General features: G+C 32.3%; 2 protein-coding genes across 3 annotated transcripts; both read left to right on the top strand.

Annotated features, from left to right (window-relative positions):
- Window positions 1-1793: 1793 nt before the first annotated feature.
- On the top strand, window positions 1794-8113 carry LOC139501883 (glutamic acid-rich protein-like). Of its 2 annotated transcripts, XM_071291109.1 has the most exons (7): window positions 1796-1940; window positions 2631-2809; window positions 4606-4683; window positions 5059-5247; window positions 5788-5849; window positions 6876-7605; window positions 7869-8113. In XM_071291109.1, exons 2-7 carry the CDS (start codon window positions 2746-2748, stop codon window positions 7946-7948), a joined length of 1203 nt encoding a protein of 400 aa, XP_071147210.1. In that variant the 5' UTR covers window positions 1796-1940; window positions 2631-2745; the 3' UTR covers window positions 7949-8113. The 2 variants fall into 2 exon arrangements, with proteins under 2 accessions (XP_071147211.1, XP_071147210.1); XM_071291110.1 differs by lacking the exon at window positions 2631-2809 and having other exon boundaries at window positions 1794-1940.
- Window positions 8114-12928: 4815 nt separating this feature from the next.
- Window positions 12929-19200, top strand: LOC139502183 (tetratricopeptide repeat protein 17-like). Its single transcript, XM_071291593.1, has 3 exons — window positions 12929-13349; window positions 16588-16810; window positions 18551-19200. Exons 1-3 carry the CDS (start codon window positions 13060-13062, stop codon window positions 19124-19126), a joined length of 1089 nt encoding a protein of 362 aa, XP_071147694.1. The 5' UTR covers window positions 12929-13059; the 3' UTR covers window positions 19127-19200.
- Window positions 19201-19512: the final 312 nt, after the last annotated feature.

Below are 19512 nucleotides of genomic sequence, written 5' to 3'. Positions count from 1 at the left end.
AAAAAATCAAATGGTATGTGCCTTAGAGGAGTCCGAGTCGTTTAATTCAGAAAAATAACTTTTTGTCATTTCTGATGTGTCGTATTCCCAACTGGATCGATTTTCTCGTGTGCAAGCTAAGCATCTATTCAGGCTAAAATGACACTTCTGTTTTTTAATAGTTAAAAAAATCATCAGGCCACTTTTGAATGATGTTACAAAATATATACACCACGCCTTACTCATTAACATATTTAAACGAACTCATCCTGCGGATTCGACGTTTAAATATGTTAACTCGTAAATAGCGTGGTATATATATAATACTTAAATCTTGGGCATGTTACAGCTTTAAATTAGATGGTCAAACCTCCGAAAATATAAATAAAACCACCATTAACATCATCTTGAAAATTGCATACATTTTTAGTTTTTGGTACATGTTGGCTGTCACTGTATACCAAAGTTCAACATAGTAACCTATTGGGAAAAACAAGAGAACTCTCTATGTCAGAAAACACTGTCAAACATCCAAATATACTATCCACACTGATCTGTGTCCACACTTGTTTGTAAACGAAGAGTGATTGGTTTTTTGATTGGCGATTGTTTAACACCACATTAATACAAAAAAACTATATTGCGGCGATGTAAACGAAAGAGAAGGACAAGTATATGACAGAAAACATGATGCATCTTATGTCAAGTGAATAATCATCCATATTGCTGATCGTCCAAGGTCTTCCAATAAAATCAGAGGTCTATACACTGACTGTCCAAGTTCTTCCAATACAATCAGAGGTCTATACACTGACTGTCACGCATAAACTGAATGGAGCTTGCTGTATTTTTATATTCAATTCAGATTTATTTTAAGGGTCTTCACTGCAAAAAAAATACCAAGTTTTAACCATAACAGAGTCACTGCCATAGCAACGTAAATCTTGGTTGTTATAACCAAGGATTTGTATAGTCTTACTATACAAATCCTTGTTATAACCAATAATGAAAATGTCCAAATTGTTAAAAGTTGTATAAGAACATATGTTTCTTTTCTCTTAAATTATATAATAAACGTTATCCTTCCATTGGTGCTAATTTGATCATAATTTATAATTTATATATAAAATGTAAATAATTAATATGTTTTATTCTTATATTGACGAAGATAATGCTTCCTCTGGGTAATTATATATTTATGATGCATTATTTATCGAAATAAACAACTAATCCTGATTATATTGACTTTTAAACAAAAAAGAATTCAATAGCTTCATATTTCTTATTTGAAATATTTCATCACAAAACTTTCAGGATGTGCGTATCCTTTAAACAAGAGTCCTCTGTCAGACTGAACATTTATAATAATTATACAGTAGTTCCTGCTTTATAAATACTAAACATAACAGATTTTTAGTTTTACTGTGTTTATGAGTGCCATACTATCACTGAAAATGACCAATGGTTTGAACTAGTTTTCAATAAGGACGCCCAGTAATCTAAGATCGGACTGTGCTTTTTTTCAGTTTTGTTTATTTTGCTTGGTTCCAATCTTCAACTGATTTATTTTCTAATAAATATATAAATATTTGCCTATTGCAGGTATTCGGTGTATTTGGGGTATTTTTGTTGTTGAGTTGCTGTCTCACTGTCGTAAACCCTGCATCTTTATTTACTAATATTACATTATAAAATACATCACGGCATTCAACAGTTTTTTGTCTGTACAGTTATTCGTAAATTGGAATATTGTGATTTTAGTGGGGATCGAACAAAAAAAAAACGGAAGTCACGGTATCGCTGTAACAATGATGACGACGTCACGGTTCAATCGTTAACTACAGATCGTCGTTGAGGAAAGAATCTCACGGATATACTCACAGACCGATAACTAGACAATCGAAGAAGTGTTTCATTCTTGTTTATAAAACAGAATTGAAGAGAGAAATTATCCGAGTAAGGTAAGAACACAAATTTTATATGTCAAATTGGACTGTTTATTAGATGTTTTTTGTATGTTTTTATATTCGATCAAAAGCTCGTTAGAGCTTGTGTTGTATATTTGTACTTATGCCGAATCAAAATAAAGTTTTCTTATATATCTTATCTTATCTTAAATAAAAACTACTGATGTTCTCCGGCTCTGGATTTTACTGTATGAATTTTGTGTATCAAGTTAAAGATAAGATATTTTTTATTCTTGAAAAAAATATTTTCATTACATATCGCAATCGGCATGGTTTTGTATAAATGCGACGGAAAGGAGAATTTACGAAACACTTTTTTAATTTCAATATAATGTTACTTTGAAAATGAATTGTGAACTGCATAAAAGGATTTAGCTTGTAGTTGTTTTTTTTTGGGGGGTTCTGTCAATATTTTAGTGACCTTTGGTCCATACAACATTTTTGTAACGCTAAATCAGTCAATATTTATAATTGCATTACATCAGAAGACAATAAGAAAGCAAAGCAATATTAGTTAAACAAGGAAACCACACGAATTGATTTTAACGTTGTTCATTTGTTGTGTAAATCGCCACACGTTTCCACCAATACTAGTAACCGAAACGGAACTTAAAACAATAGTGTAAAAGTTTATTATTTCCATCTCCTTTTATTTAATTCACACGTGATAAACCTTTATTGTAGCAATGGGTGATGTAGATAATCCGTTCCAGCAGTTAGAGGCTGCCAAAAAGCAGCTTATTATGGAGTTTAAAGAAAATGCAAAGTCCGCTCAAGAATTAGAATTTTGGAATATAGGATGGAAATTGTAAGAGATAATTATCCAAATTCCAAAGAGGACAGTTCATCAGGAGATACGACAGGTAAGCTAAATAAATAAACAGAATACACGGAATAGGGATCTTAGTTAATAAGCTGATTTCAGCATTTAAAAAAAACTTCTTTTTTTTTTTTTTTAAATTTTCATGATTTTTCATGGATGAAATACAAAAAAGTGCAATTAAGTTGATTGAACGTTATGGAATATTCGTCATACAGATGATATCGGATATTTATGTCACAACTACAATCCCCTTCCCTTTTCACGAATGTGACCTACCGAATTAGACTATTTACCGGCGTTGTAACAACATGAGGTAGCACTCCACAGTTAGAAAATAAAATTAAAAATGAGCCACAAAATGTTTTATCATCTCCTATTCCTGGATTTCTAATACATTAACCTTACTGTTTGTGTTGTACATGTGCATATGTATGTAATCAGTATATTCCATAGATTTGATTTTCAAAAGTTAAAAGAGTGAAAATTAATTCCTTTTATGTGTATCCATGGCAACATTCTGCATTTATTTACCATACAATATTGCAAAAAGGGGGGTGGACATGTCACATATCCCCCCCAAATTTTGATCAAACTAGAATTTCAATGCCTTTGAGTGATACCTTTTTAGAAACTGTTTTCATAAATCTTCCTAAGGGAGCTACCATTTGATTTTTATGGGGGGGGGGGGCTAGGATGAAATTTGAAAAAAATAGGCAGGACAGGAGTTTTGAGTAAAAAAAAAGGCAGGATGAGACACTTGCAAAAAAAAAAAGTAAGGACGACAATTTAGGTAAAAAAAGTCAGGATAAACTAAAAAAAAAAAGGCAGGACCGAACAGAGTGAAAAATAAAAAGGCAGGACAGAGATTACAGCTAAAAAAAAATGCAGGACAAAATTTTTCATCCTAGCCCCCCCCCCATAAAAATCAAATGGTAGCTCCCTAATGATCAAATAAAAAATGGGTGTCTTTCGCCTCATTTTTTCGTAAAATCCAATCACAAAGTTCGTGCGATAAAAAGTTGGAAAAAAACATTGCAATAATTGCCGGACCAATGTATGGTAGAGACATGCAAATACGGACTGTCATACAGAAAACAGCCTATATTACATACATTACATAATCTTGATGTTCATATAAACCCAATACAAAGGCTATTTTAATACTCAGCTATCCAAAGATGAATTTTATTGCACACTAGCTCTCATATTTGAAAAATCCACAGGGGCCAAAATGCGAAACTACACACCTAACTGTGGAGTGCTACCTGAGCAATACGACGGGTGCCACTTTTGAAGCAGGATCTGCTTCCCCTTCCGTAGCACCTGAAATCATCCTTAGTTTTTGGTGGGGTGAATGTTGTTTTTGTACCCCGTATATATTTGTGACATTTTGTTCGTGCATCATTGTTAATATAATGGAAATTGATGCGACTGTCGTGCATGTGAGAGGTTTAGTGCTATAAAACCAGGTCCAATCCACCAATTTCTACATCTAAAAATGCCTGTACCAAGTCAGGAATATGACAGTTGTTGTCCATTCGTTTGATGATGATTTTTATCATTTGATTTTGCCATTTGATTAGGGACTTTCCGTTTTGAATTTTCCTCAGAAGTCAGTATTTTTGTGATTTTACTTTTAACAACCGTTACTAAAAAAATAATATCGTAATTGTCTGTTCAGTCATACTTGTACCATAATTATTAAGTTTAAACATATTTAATTATTTGTATTTCCGTATTTTGTTTTATTATATACGATGAAACTAATATTAATTTTATACGCACAGATAAGTAGGTATCTTAACCTTTTTATTATTATGTCAAAAATTTTAACAGATGAAGAGCAAGTGGACGGAGAGAATTTGAATAAAGGCAAGAAAACAGATGAAAAGATACCAGATACAGCTTCAGATGGTATGTACTCATCAATTCATTATGGGTATTATTTGTGAGTTATGCATGTTAACATTACAACGTGATTTTTTAGATAAAGTTTAGAACGATAATCCTTTGCTTATTATGTGCAAATAAGGCCGTTAGTTTTCTCGTTTGAATTGTTTTGCATTGTCATTTCGGGGCCTTTTATGCAGTATGGGCTTTGCTAACGGTTGAAGGCCGTACGATGACCTATGGTCGTTAATTTCTGTGTCATTTTGATCTATTGTGGAGAGTTGTCTCATTGGCAATAACTATTAAAAAAAATAATTACTGATGACCAGGTCATTGTGTACTGCTTGTGTTTGTTTTATATCTACAATCATTGCATATATCCTTTTTTTATATTTTAAGAAGAAACAAAAGAACAGAAGTCAGCTTCCGGAGAAAGAGCAGACAAAGAAAAGAGTTTTAAAGAACACAAAGTTACATTCCAAATACCTGAGATGGAACACGGAGCAGGAGATGATACGCCTTTGCCTCAAAAGGATTTTATATTCCAAAATGATGGCATGGAGCATGACTTCAATCATAACGCTACAAGTAAGTTATATACAAAAACAATAACAATTTATGAAATACTGTTAGAATATATATCAGGAATAAAAAACAGTATCAAAACAATTTGAAGAATACGTAAACACCATTATTTTTTTGTGAATGTTGAATTGTATGCTATTATTTATAAGTGATAATTTTGATTTTAATTTTACCATGTACCCAATTCTTTTACTTGATTTTCCCCCGTCTGCCAAATTATTTTTCGTTAACCTTTAAGCATATCGTTTGTTTACTCTTCTGTAATTTTTTTAATTTTTTATCATGGATTTGTCTTTTATTTCTTACAATACAGTATAGGGTTGTTAGTTGTTAATGTCTTACGCCAGGGGCCTCTAGTTGCTTACATCACCACTTGTTGTCGCTGTTGGAACTAGAAGTCGTCTGCTTGGCAATCTTACCACTTCATCCTTTTCTTGATATCTCAATTGATACTTTAAAAAAAATATCTAAAAGGCCGAACCAAAATAAATTAAAAAAAAAACTTTGTATAATCGTTTTTACTTGTAGTTCTATATTTTTAAGGAGATGAATCCCTGATCAATTTATTTGAAAACAAAGATAGCAATGGACTGGGAGCTTTACAGGTAAATAATATGTTGATAACAGGGATGCTTAAGGTCACTGAGACACCAACCCCAAAACAGAATAAAAAAAACCTAATGGGTTGCTCGTGTGCTCTTTTTTTCTCTCTGATTGATAGTTCTCGCAATTCCAATCAACTAACATCTTATTTATAAGAAGCAACAAACAGGGCAATCTTCATTACAGAATGATATAAAATTGTAAAAAAAATTAGTCTAAATCGGCCTCTGTCTAGATAAGTTTTGTGGACTCAATAGAGACTACTAAAGAGCTGTACTTGAAATCAAAAATACAGTAGAAGTGTCCAGTCTATGCTCATGCTGAAGAACATTATGATAATACTAGTACTTTTTTTTACAATGGGATATTTTATCCTTGCACATATTGTTGTGCTATCATGCAAATATTTAGATGTTATTCTCATTTTTATATGCATGTATGTCATTCAACTATTCATTGAATAAAGTCAAATTATAAAACAACTGTTTAAGGGGGTAGACCTTGGTTCAGGGAGATAACTCTTTAAATCAGTTAAGCGTTTTTAAAAGTCAAGTTCATCAATGTTTTTCAAGCATTTACCTGAAACAGATTAAAAATAAACTATGTAACGTAGAAGCTTAGAATATGTTTTTGAAAATGGTTGACACAAACGTACTGATGATTTTAAGAGTTATTTCCCTGAACCTAGGTCTACCTCCTTAAATAGGATTTAGTTTTTACATTTTAGTCTATCATAAAAACGATTTTTATGTTAGTTGCACTATGTTTAATACTACATTAAGTTAGTAACACAATCTAATTTAAAATATAGATCCCTGATTTCGTTATACTACGTTATACTCATATGTAGTGTAACGTAGAATAAAGCCTGCCGCTGGTTGATTGATTGTTGGTTGCTTAACGTCCAGTGGCAATTATTTCATGCATGTTCAGGACGATGCAATATAAAGAAATTAGAGATCTATATTTTAATAAGATTGGCTAGTACCAACTCAGTGATGGAAGACTTGTACCTTTATTGATTTCAGTTGACAGAAGATAAACTGGAAATAAAAGAAACGGATAACAAAAAAGTATCTGCTGAAAAGGCCAATAGTTGCAAGGTTGGAATGAAAGATCTCTTCAAAACAGCAAAGAAAATAGCAAAAATGGAGGCAAAGGCATCTGAGAAGAAAAGAAAACTGAAAGAAATAGAATCGAAGAAGAAACGAAAAATTGAAGCCCGAGAGACTGAAAGGAAAAGAAAACTAGAAGAAAATGAATCAAAAAAGAAAATGATAATAGAGGCTCAGGAAACTAAGGAGAGAAAAACACGAGAAGAAAAGGAAATTAAGAAGAAAAGAAAGCTGGAAAAAAAGAAAGCTAAGAACCAGAAGAAATATGAAAAATGTGTATCTAAGGGAGAAGAATACGACTCAAAACAGAAAAGAAAAGAAGAAACAAAAACATCACAGGAAAAACATATTTCGGAGGCTCAGCAATCTAAGCAGAAAAAGAAAATTTATCAAAATGAATCTAAAGAAAAGAAGAACCTAGAAACAAACAACAAAAAAGAGAAAGAAGAACATAAATCTATTCGCGAAAAACGTATAACTGAAATAAAGGAACGTAATTGCAAGGTAGTAAAGGAGAAAAAAGAACTGAAAGCTCAAGAATTCGCAGTGGACGGAAAGGAGAAAACAGGCCAAGCTGGAGTAAAAGTAACTAAGCTAAACGAAAAACTTAAATCAAAGGAATTCAAAGAGAAAATGATTACAGGTAATATTTATATACAAGACTGTGAATTGCAGTATTTTATATTGTATTTTCGTAATTGACTTTGAATAACATTTTTGACAACTTGCTGCCAGTTATCACTTTTTTCAAATCGACTTTAAGCGCAACCTGCATGGGAACAGTATATCTAACGTCAATATATATGTTCCCGGCTAATTTAAAATATTAAGGAACAGTTTAGTGATGATTAAGAAAACACATGACTATGTTGCTGTTAATACTTATTTTCTGTATTTATTTTGTAGGTGAGGCAAAACCAATGAATAAACCTAAGCTGATGGATTTTGTCAGAAGTCTTGTTGGATTCATTCGGAACAGATATTAAAACTTTCATTCAAACCCTGCTCCAATCATATTTGTTGAACAGTAACATATGTTTATTCGTGTTTTTTTTTTATTTTGAAAATTTATTTCTTGCCTTTGTTTATTTATGATTTTTTGTTATTCCTATGAAATTTTTGTTTAAATAAAAAAGAGATATATAATTAAATCTTTTGCGTTTATAACAGATGAATTTGAGATAAACATTAACGAATGCTAAAGTATCTATACATGAGATGCTTTAATCGGCTCCAAGTCAAACTGATTTGGAGTTTAGGGGATCCACATTGTCATGATCTCATGTTTACCTTATTTTATATATACATAGACTAGAGCTGAACTATTTGAATTGGCTTTTGTATGATGAAATTTAACTTGAAACCCCGACCTTCATTGTTTGATAATTGTTTTTAGATACATGCTCTTTCGAGGCAACAATAGAAATACTTTTTTTTGGCCTTTAAGAAATTTAAAAAAAAAGTTGCTTGTTATCTTTATTAAAACCATGCCCCATTCCCACTATCATTTTCTGTGTTCTGAGTTCAATGGACCGTGAAAATTGGAGTAAAACTCTAATTTGGCATTCAAATTAGAAAGATCATATCATAAGGAACATGTGTACTCAGTTTCAAGTTGATTGGACTTCTACTATATCAAAGACTACCTTGACCAAAAACTTTAACCTGAAGCGGGACGGACGAACGGACGGACGGGCGGATGCACAGACCAGAAAACATAATACTCATAAAATGGGACATAAAAATAGACAAGGAATAAGTGATTATATTGGCAAAAAAAATATATGATTATGTGAATACTCGAACACCCCAATAAAGGCTATCTGTACTGTGTGAAAAAATGATATGTCTAGAAATTCTACATTTTTTCCCAAAGGCATACTGGATATTTTACCAATGTAATGGCTTAAATGTCGTAACAAACACTCACTAAACTGGTAAACTTGTTTTTCTTTTATTCTATAGGAGAACAAATATTATTATTTGCCGATATAGGTATATAATGCATATTTCTACATTTGTATTTAATGCAATGGTAACAGTTTCTTTCCCCGCAATACTTTAAATATAGTGCAGGAATAACGTAAGACCAGCCGCTCTGATATAAATGACATCTCAACGTTATTAGAATGTTTTTGCGTGAAGGAAATGTCAAGAAAGAGATGTCTGAATCGTTCAAGAAACAGATGTACAAAATAGTAAATTTACTATAAATAGAACCATATGAAATAGTCAATGTACGATATATAGCACCATGCAGATGTAATTGTTTAGATTTAGACGATTTAGACGTTGAACAAAAGCCCATACCGCATAGTCGGCTATAAAAGGCCCCGAAATGACTATGTAAAACAATTCAAACGAAAAAACTAATGGCCTTATTTATTTTAAAAAATGAACGAAAAACAAATATGTAACTTATTTTCAGATGAATCGGAGTTCCTAAAGACACTTGTCTAAAACAAGAAGACAAAAGAAGCCAGAAGTGGTGTTCTCGTAGCTATCTTAGGATTAGGACGTGTCCTAAGTCTATCTTATGACAAGTCTTTGTCCTAAGTCGTGTTCTCGAAGCTCTCTTAACTTGTGATATATCGCATTTTTCGTCCTAACTTTAGGACACCCAATAAGGTGTCTTAAGAGCATCCTATCTTCATCCTCGTGTGATAAAGTTTGGATTTCGCTTTTTGCTCATTATTTTACGTGAAAATGAACATGAAAAGAAACGCACAATCGGTTATTAACTCGTATATAAAGAAATTGTGCATGATTTTAAACTTTGAACTTCTTGTTTCACGATACGATTACACTACAAATTTAATTCTCATTTCAAAACAAATTGTTTTCCAGTTTAAATGACAATCCCTTTTGAGATAATTACATTGGTAATTATGCATTTAATTCTGTACATGTTATTATAAAATTCGTAAACAATTTTATTAAATAATTTTGTCATTAATAAATGTTTTATCAAAAAATTACTTTAATGATTTAAAATTTCGACTTAGGATATGTTTAGGACGTCCTAACATAAGATTCGTCTGAGATAGCTTCAAGAAACAACTTAAGAGTGTCCTAAGTTGATCATAAGTCCATCCTAAAATTAGTCTAAGATGTGTCTTATGACGAATCTTAGGATACTTTCGAGAACACCAACCCAGGTCTTTTAATTTGCACATTTAGATGTATTGATGATGTTCTTTCCGTTACCAATCCAAACTGTTCTGATTGGGTTCCATTAATATATCCTCCAGAACTAGAAATTTGACATCCATGGTAATCTCAGTATCGATTTTAATTGATTATCAATCCCCCCACTTTAGTAGCAATTTACCAACTTTACCTGCATATGGGATATACATTTCCCAACTTATTCGGTATTCAGGAGTTTGCAGCTCCAACTCATACTTTACAAAACGTCACCAGTGTCTGAGTAGAATGTTGATGAACCCGGGGTATGTCAAAGAACGTCTCGTCCTTTTTCTATAAAAAGTTCATCGGAAGGTACCAAGACTTGTTGACAAATATTCTTTATCAACTTTACAAATAATACAAGTAAAGGCAACAGTAGTATACCGCTGTTCAAACTCATAAATCCATGGACAAAAATCAAAATCGGGTTATATAACAAACTAAAACTGAGGGAACACACCAAATATAAGAGAACAACGACACAACACTACAATGAAACACACACAGAAACGGACCAAGCATCAGACAAAAGCCCACGAGAATAACAAATATAACATCAAAACCAAATACATGAATTTGGGATAGACAAGTACAGTGACACGTCTTATCGCAATGTGAATTTACACTAAAAAATAAGAGAAAACAAACGACGCAACGTTAAAATGTAACACACACAGAAACGAACTATAATATAACAATGGCCATATTCCTGACTTGGTACAGGACATTTTTAAAGGAAAAAATGGTGGGTTGAACCTGGTTTTGTGGCATGCCAAACCTCGCACTTTAATGGCAATGTTAAATATAACAAGACAAGACCATTTATAACAACTTAGGCACACGTATGGTGCTACAAGAGGATAACAATTATACATTCACAATTACATATATAATTATACATTTGCAAGCAAGACACACACTAAATAAATAAGTGATATCATACTATAGAATTGAAATATATTGTTTTCAATTTTCTTAATTGCACGTGGATACGAAGTTATTTTAATACTAAATTTTAACATGATATGAATTGTGAAAATATTTGTATGCCCAATTTATAAGCATTATGTTTTCTGATCTGTGCGTGCATCTGTCCGTCCGTCTGTTCGTTCGTTCGTCCGTTTGTCCCGCTTCAGGTTAAAAGTTTTTGGTCAAGGTAGTTTTTGATGAAGTTGAAGTTCAATCAACTTGAAACTTAGTACACATGTTCCCTATGATATGATCTTTCTAATTTTAATGCCAAATAATAGTTTTGACCCCAATTACACAGTTCACTGAACATAGAACATGTTAGTGCGATTGGGGCATCCGTGCATTCTAGACACATTCGTAGGAAGGAGGCAAACCTTATATATTACTAATATGTGAATTAGGATGTTTATATGTGTGTTGGTTTGTAAAAAGTAAGCAGGTAAACAACCTGGCACAAAAAAATGCATATACATCTAATGACTTTCCGGCGCGATATTGAAAATCGAAATCTGGGATATATTGTTTGGTTCAGTTTCAAATTCAATAGCTTAATTTATAGACGAATATTTGATGTATACAGATCAAAGCCAATACCCCATAGTCAGCTATAAAAGGCCCCGAAATGACAAAAGTAAAACAATTCAAACGAAAAAAAAATAACGGCCAAATTTATGTGAAAAAAAAATGAACGAAAAACAAATATGTAACACATCAACAAACGACAACAACTGAATTACAGGCGCCTAGCTGACTTGGGTCAGGCACATACAAGCAGACAGGTGTTATTATCTTCATTCTATAAAAATCAAATACATTTAGTTCCAGGCAGGATCAGAACCATAAAATCATTACAATACTTGTATTAATATATATCCCAATAACAAAAAGACACTAAGTACAGATCTGAGAGTACTCGCAGTTACTGACAGCTAGTTCAAAGCCACTAACATCTTATAAAAAAACATGCATCCAAGACCTTAGTAAGTTTGTATCAACCAAATGTTATGAAACTTATACATAATGCGTATTACCACAAAACGCAGATAAAGTTTAAAGTTTCAATGGCATTATTTTGGTCATCCTCAGAGTTATGCATCATTCAGACAAATGGAAAAATAGCTATTTTTTTCGTTTCCGTTCTCTTACTTTAGTGTGTTTCAACAAAATGCTATGAAACTAACTCACAATCCTAATTACCACAAAATACAGATCAAGTTTGAAATTTGCACGGGGGTTCACTTTTTATGCCCCTTCAAAAATATGCGGAATTTATTTTCGTTCTCTAACTTAAGTTAACCTCTACAAAAGTTTATGAAACTTATATACACAATACTTATAACCAAAAAACTCAATAACAATGTCGGATTCCACCATACAAAATAATCTTGGATTATGTGAAGGTCAGGATTATACTGTGCAATCACAATAAAAGGTAGGACAGTAGTGAATATTTGGACAGGATTTTTCTTCCGCTAATTGAAAAACATCATCTCGAGAAAACGCGGTCGATATTTAAGAAAATTTTAAAAATCATTGTGCCAATTAAACGTGGCGGCGACTCATGATTCAAGTTAAGTAAACATTATTATGTTATTCACATGCGGAAACTATTGGAATGTTTTCTAAAATTAAATGGAAAGTTTACAAGATAAAAAAGATTTTCGAATGTAGTTGAAACTGATTTGGAATCAATTCAACTGCTTGTCTTATTATTACATGTTATGACTATATTTCGGATTTAGCGGGGGACAAACTTTCCGACATGGATTCCACAATTAGTCACGCCCTGCATCGGAAATCTCTAGGCTCTTCTGTACGTCATACGATAAATAATCTTACACCATATTGTCAACATAAATTTATGATCGATAAAACGAGGGAAATGTCACTTATGTTTGTCAAAGCAAGTTAAATTGGTTTGTAAATAAACGTGAAAATGACAGCCGATTTGCCAGGCATTTCTTACATGGCCTTGTACATAATTTCTATGCACTTAGTAAACAGTAACACGAGGGTCGGATCAAATCATTGGAAGCTAAACGTTGATGAAGGAAAGGTAGTGCAAGCATCAGACGAAGTGTCGGACTCGCAAAATCAGGATGATTTAATGAATATTCTCACAGATAAAGTATATGAAAATGGCGAGTGGAAGATAGAGAAACGAAAGAAGTGCTCTAAATGTGATCAAAATAAAAATGACGAGAAGATGAAACAAGACCAGAAGGAGTAAGTTTGTGGGTCAACTTGACATTGTTTTGAAATTTTTTTATTGCATGGACATACATAGTACCTGCCAACTTTTCTTAATCTCCAGGGGAGTTTTAAGCACAAGAAGAATGTCATAAGTGTTTTAAATCTACTACTGTTTGAATGAGTAAATGTATGTACAAATGTATGTATGTGTGTACATGTACATGTATGTGCTGTTTAGTTTTAGTTTTAACTCATTTGAATGCTTTGAAAACACAACAGCCACATTTTAATGTGTCCGCCATACCTCCACACCCTCCAATGTACCTTGTAAAGACGTATTGACTATTGTCCATACTTTTAAAGTACAAAAAATGTATTTATATATTCCATTTTTAGAGGTTGATTATAAAAAAAATAATACCAGACTCTGTATGTTCTTCTTCTTCTTCTTCTTCTTCTTCTTCTTCCTGGTATGGGAAAGACTCTGGTGCCTGAGTGTGGAATATCCCGGAACTGTGGCGCTATGTACATGCAAATGGAGTTCAAAAAATTTATTACAAAATAAAATATTTGCTACAGTTCCATTGCAATTTAAAATAACACTAGTTGTAACTTAATGTTAAACATATTCACATTATGTACAGTGGCTTAAATGCAATAACTAATTAGCCAGACAGGATCCTTCAAATGTTAAGGCGGAGATACCACCTTTGAGGGATTCTAGGGAGGGTGACATGCAGATTGCTTCTGGGAGACTGTTTCAGACAGCAATAGTGCTTGAAAAAAAAGCTGACTTAAAAAAGTCTTTATTTGTATATATATATGTTTAAATATATGTTGTCCTCTAGTACGCCTGTCACATTGAATCAGGACGTCATTAGTGACTTCAACTAATCTTATAAATCAAAACAAGTTTAGCTTTTGTTCTGCGGGATTGAAAGTTTTCCCATTTTAGTTTGTTTAAGATACCAGTGACAGCTCATAATAGTCATTAAATACATATCTTGCTGCCTTGCGTTGTGTCTGCTTGTAGTCAGCTTTGGTGCTGTGTTTTTATAGGGATCTCCGTTTGTATTTCCTTTACAATTTCTTCACAAAAACACAATTAGAACTAATTGTTCATCAAAGAAATAATCAGCAATTAACAACCTTCTTAAATGTTTAAATTAACCCTTATTCGTGATATCTGATTTCCTTGTTTTTACATGTATTTCAAATTAAACTTATATTTTTATCATTTTAACGATGGTAGAAATTAATCTCCCATTTAGATATTCATTCTTGTCTGTTTTATTTTTTTTCAGTTTGTTTAGAGCAAGATGTCAAACATCCATTTTAAAAAGTAATAGAATATTGCATTAGATAAAACACATTCATGATATATTTATAATCGTGATAATGCGCATTCAAATTGTATAGCAAGTAAAAACATAAAAAAATTATTAAATACAGCATAATACATTTACAAGTGATACTTACCATTTACATGTACATGTACATAGACATGTACAGTCTGTACATCTAAATACTAAATATAAATTGAATTTATTTTATTTCCCCCCAAAAAATGGTTGGTGTACGCTTATCTATACAAAGTATGGACAAAATTTGTCCTATGGCCGTTACCATGGTAACATCTCTTCAAGGTATGGTTTATACAACTTATGGAGATCATGGCAGTTATACGACTGCAAAAAATTTGAGTTTGTATAATTCTATCTTATTGCCAACAACCCCCCTTTTCCAGACTTTTAACTTAAGTTTAAGTTAATGGATCTCTATGAAATATTACCAGAAGGTTCAATTCCACAAAAGGAAAGTTGGGCTTTTTTTTTTAGGGAATTGCCCCAAATGATAATGATAAGAAAAATTTGTAGGGACCAAAATTTGGGGGGATTTTTTTCAATAAATTTTTGGCTTATTTCCCTGAAAATTTTCAATTATAAGGTGGCTCTAATTTCTTCCTCCGTCTTGGATTTTGGAGTAGCAGGTAAAAATTGTTCTAGATCTTTAATGAAGTATGCAAATTTCCAGAGTAATAAACATGTACAATATACATGTACATTTAATGTTCCTGCAGGATGTTTTACGGTACATGTGGTATGTTTTCTTGACGTCTAAATTTGTTATTCCATGTAGGTCTGGTTTATGTTGAACCACTAGTACTAATAGTAGGTCAATGACATTTGTATTAACATTGGCACATCTCATTTCCATGGAGATTATTTGGCCCGCCCCCTCAGTCATGGTCTATTGACTTTGAAACTTTTGCTTATTTTTCAAGTATTAGTTGTGTTAAGGTCCGTTTAAGAGGAACTGTTAGTAATAGGTCAATAGTAATTGATATGCAGTTGCATATGCATGTAGAACATCTCATTTTAGGAAGAATATTTTGTCCTTAGCCTTAAGTCATGGTCTATTGACTTTGAAACTTTTGCTTTGTATTAGTTTGTGATAAAGTCAGTAGTAAGATTAACTGCTAATACTAAGTATGTCATATATATGGTATGCAAATGTATTGGGATTTGCCAGTTTCATTTCAATGGAGATTATATAACCCCACACTCTTATCCTGGTTCATTGACTTTGAAACTTTTTTAGTTTACATGTTAATGTTATGTTTAGATATGTATAAATTTTATCATATGTGATATTGACCAGCCAGTACACACTATTGTATACTTATTGACTGGGTATGAGTGAAATAGTAAGTTTATTGTTACTGAGGTGCAACTATTGCCCTGAGGCTTAAACTATTGCCCTGAGGCTTAGCCGAGGGCAATAGTTGTATCCGATGGGACAATACACGTACTATACCACGAATCTCCAGTCAGTAAGTGTTTTATTATACCAAAAGAGACATCAGACAATTAATGTCGGGGCGAAATCAAATATCGTACAAAATTAGCCAATCCCGTAGCTGCATTTAAAATTCTGCGAAATGTGATAACGCTTGCGGTCAAATAGTTTCACTGAGGTCTAATAGTTGGAAACTTATAATTGACTGGTCCAATAGTTCAAAGCTTGCAATTTGAAAAATAGTGAAAATGTGGTGTACTTATTTCATATAGACTGTAGAAAATGATTACTGAGGTACATGTAAAATGATTTAATTAACAAGTTTTAAAACAGAAATTTTGAAATACAGATTTATTAATATCACACCTCTTTTAATCAATTAACATACCAAGATATTGTCCTTGACATGCTTGAAGAGCACTGCTTGATTTGAAAACATAATTTGTGACCTGATATAATGTTATACTTACAGGAAATTAAATGAACGGTCAAAAGAGAAACAGAAACCTTCAATAACCTGTGGTAAACCTGTTAATACGACACAGTACGATCACTTACGTGGTATAGCCAATCGGAATGATCATGGACATATCCCAGAACCAGAAGTGGCACTTATATTTAAAAAGAAAGGAAGCAGAAATTCAGAAGTAGATATGAATACTTTGGAAGAAAAGTTAAAGAAAAATTTAAAAGAGGTTAGTAAGTTTTTTCACATATTTACTGGAGTGAATATTTACTATATGGCCTAGTTAAAAGTAAAACAAAATCATGAGAATCATGGTAATAAGGGGGTGTCATTGGGGGGTTCCGATCCTGGATCCCGCTTATTGTTTTGTCAGATTCCCGTATCCCGATTACACTATGTACGTAAGCAATTCTCATTTTTTTGTCATTTCCTGGGTCCTGCTAGACCTCATTTCCCGTTTTCCGACACAATAATTTGACTTTCACGTGTCATGCTTACAAAAAATCGGCAATCCCACGTCATGCTTAGACCCCAATGAGACCCACTAATAACTGTGTCAGGTATACATGTAACATTATTGTGAATATTGCACAGAGTGGATAGCATTTTGTTTCCAAACTTAAAATTTCACTGAAATAGCAGTGGACTACGATGAATAACAGATTCATGACCTAGTCAATATTTCATGGTTATGAACATGTACATTTAACTCTGCCAAATTCTTTATGTGCCTGTTAGACAGGAGACTGTAGTTCTGATTTTGTCATTGGATCAAGCGTGTGATTTGTTTTGTTATAAATAGGGCTGTTAGCGGGGCCCTTTCTATCTGACTAACTGGTATGGGTTTTTCTTGTAAGTATGTAAGTAAATTTTATTTAATGAATGGCTATTATTTATTTTGAATTTATTGAACCATAAAATTAATTTTTGACTCGTCACATTGAATAATCTGCGTAGTGGATTATGTAAAATGTGAAGAGTCAAAAATTAATTTTATGGGTCAATAAATTCAAAATAAATTATTGCCATTCATTATAAATAAATTTTCTATCAAAAATAAGGCTCAAAGAACTTTTTATATTACTTAAATTAACAAAAACAATGTACGTACACACATGTTGGTGTATGAATACACAACGTCAGAGTGGGCGTGTCGCCATAAAAATTGACAACATTGAAAATAAAACTAATGCTTTTAACCAATCAGAAGACAGTAAATACACCAAATTTATTTATTTAGAGTTGGGCATGGAAATTACATGTATAATAAGATTGAGAATGGAAATTACATCCTAACATGTATAATATAAAAAAAGAAGATGTGGTATGAATAACCACATTTGACAGAATAAGCATATAAATAAAACACACACATAATATAATAGCTAAGCACCATGCATAGATCATAGCAAACAAGCTAAAAAATAAAAGAAAAGCACATTTCCTTTAACTGGCACAAATAATTGAAATAAAAACAAACAATAACCAGAACACTGAGGACTAGAAGACTTCAGCTGTGTGACAGCAAAGTTATTGTCTACATGAGCTACAGATGCAATTTTCTGAAGAATACCGTGTTGAAATAAAATGTGTGAATTGTTCCAAAGTTAAGAGGAGACGTGCAGCATCAAAACTAAAGCTCCTTTTTGTCATACTTTGTAGTTCACATTTATATCTAAAATTATATGAGTTATATATACCTGGACTGAATTTTGACACAATACATGTACTTTTAGTGAGAAATCACTGATCTATAAAGTAGGTGAATATATATATACAGATACAGGACTGAGGGAGCCAAATAATCTGCATGGAAATGAGATGTGCCAATGCTTATACATACATACCAATTAACATAACCTAAAAATGTAGATTTTTATTAGTTCATACAAGGGAGACAATTTATTTCTGTTTATATTTTTATTAGTTCATACAAGGGAGACAATTTATGTCTGTTTATATTTTTCAGAAACCCAACTCCCTGTCAGTTTACAACCAAATTGGTAATTTCTGGAGGATTAAAGGCAACACACAGGAATCTATTGAATGTTTCAGAAAAGCTCTATCCATTTTACCAAACAATGCAGAAGTTCTCTTAAATCTAGCAAGAGTTCTTTTTAATCTACAATATTTAGATGATGCTATATTTCTTACCAGACGTTCTCTTGTTATGCAGCCAACCAATCAAAATTCATGGCTTCAACATTTTACACTAGGCGAAATATTGAAAGCCTATGGACACAATCAGGAGGCAGCATTGCATTTCAGGCATGCGATAGACCTAAATCCAGGATTTCAACCAGCTATTGCTAATTTACGTGAAATGGAAGGAACTCCTAGTCCTTCTGTTACACAATATACATTGTTTATTATTTTGCTGCTGGTTTTAGGGGTATTATTTGGGGTAATTACTTCTATTGAAGCCAATTTTGATGATTCATCAGAAGTGAAAACTCAGCGACATTTTAACAGAGCTATGGCAATGAGATCAATTAAACTTGGAATTAATCCAAAATTAATTCGTATGAGAAAATTAAACTGTTGATTGCTTAATAACTGCAATAATGTTATGTCCACCTGTATCCCCTTAACCACAGTGATATTAAAAGATCAGCGTTATTGTTTTTGTTTTATTCTCACCTGCCACGAAAGTCATAGGAAAGAGGACATAGGGATTGCTTTTCCAGTTATTGCTACAGCATCAAAATTGTTTAGTTTTCTGCTTAAGCTACTTTGAATTCAGAAATTATTGCGTGCATTTATTATTGGCATTTTGTGATTTGAGTCTTAAATGCAATTTTAATTTTTGCAATATTGAGAAAAACCCTGTTTATTTCATGTACAAAATTTCAAAATACAAGTTTACATTATTGAGATTATAACCCTGTTGCATTTTTCACAATAGTAAAAACATTGTAACAATTTTTGAAT

Source organism: Mytilus edulis, chromosome 13, assembly GCF_963676685.1.
Source record: "Mytilus edulis chromosome 13, xbMytEdul2.2, whole genome shotgun sequence".
Taxonomy (NCBI): Eukaryota; Metazoa; Mollusca; class Bivalvia; order Mytilida; family Mytilidae; genus Mytilus; species Mytilus edulis.
This window is presented reverse-complemented; position numbering and strand designations above follow the sequence as displayed.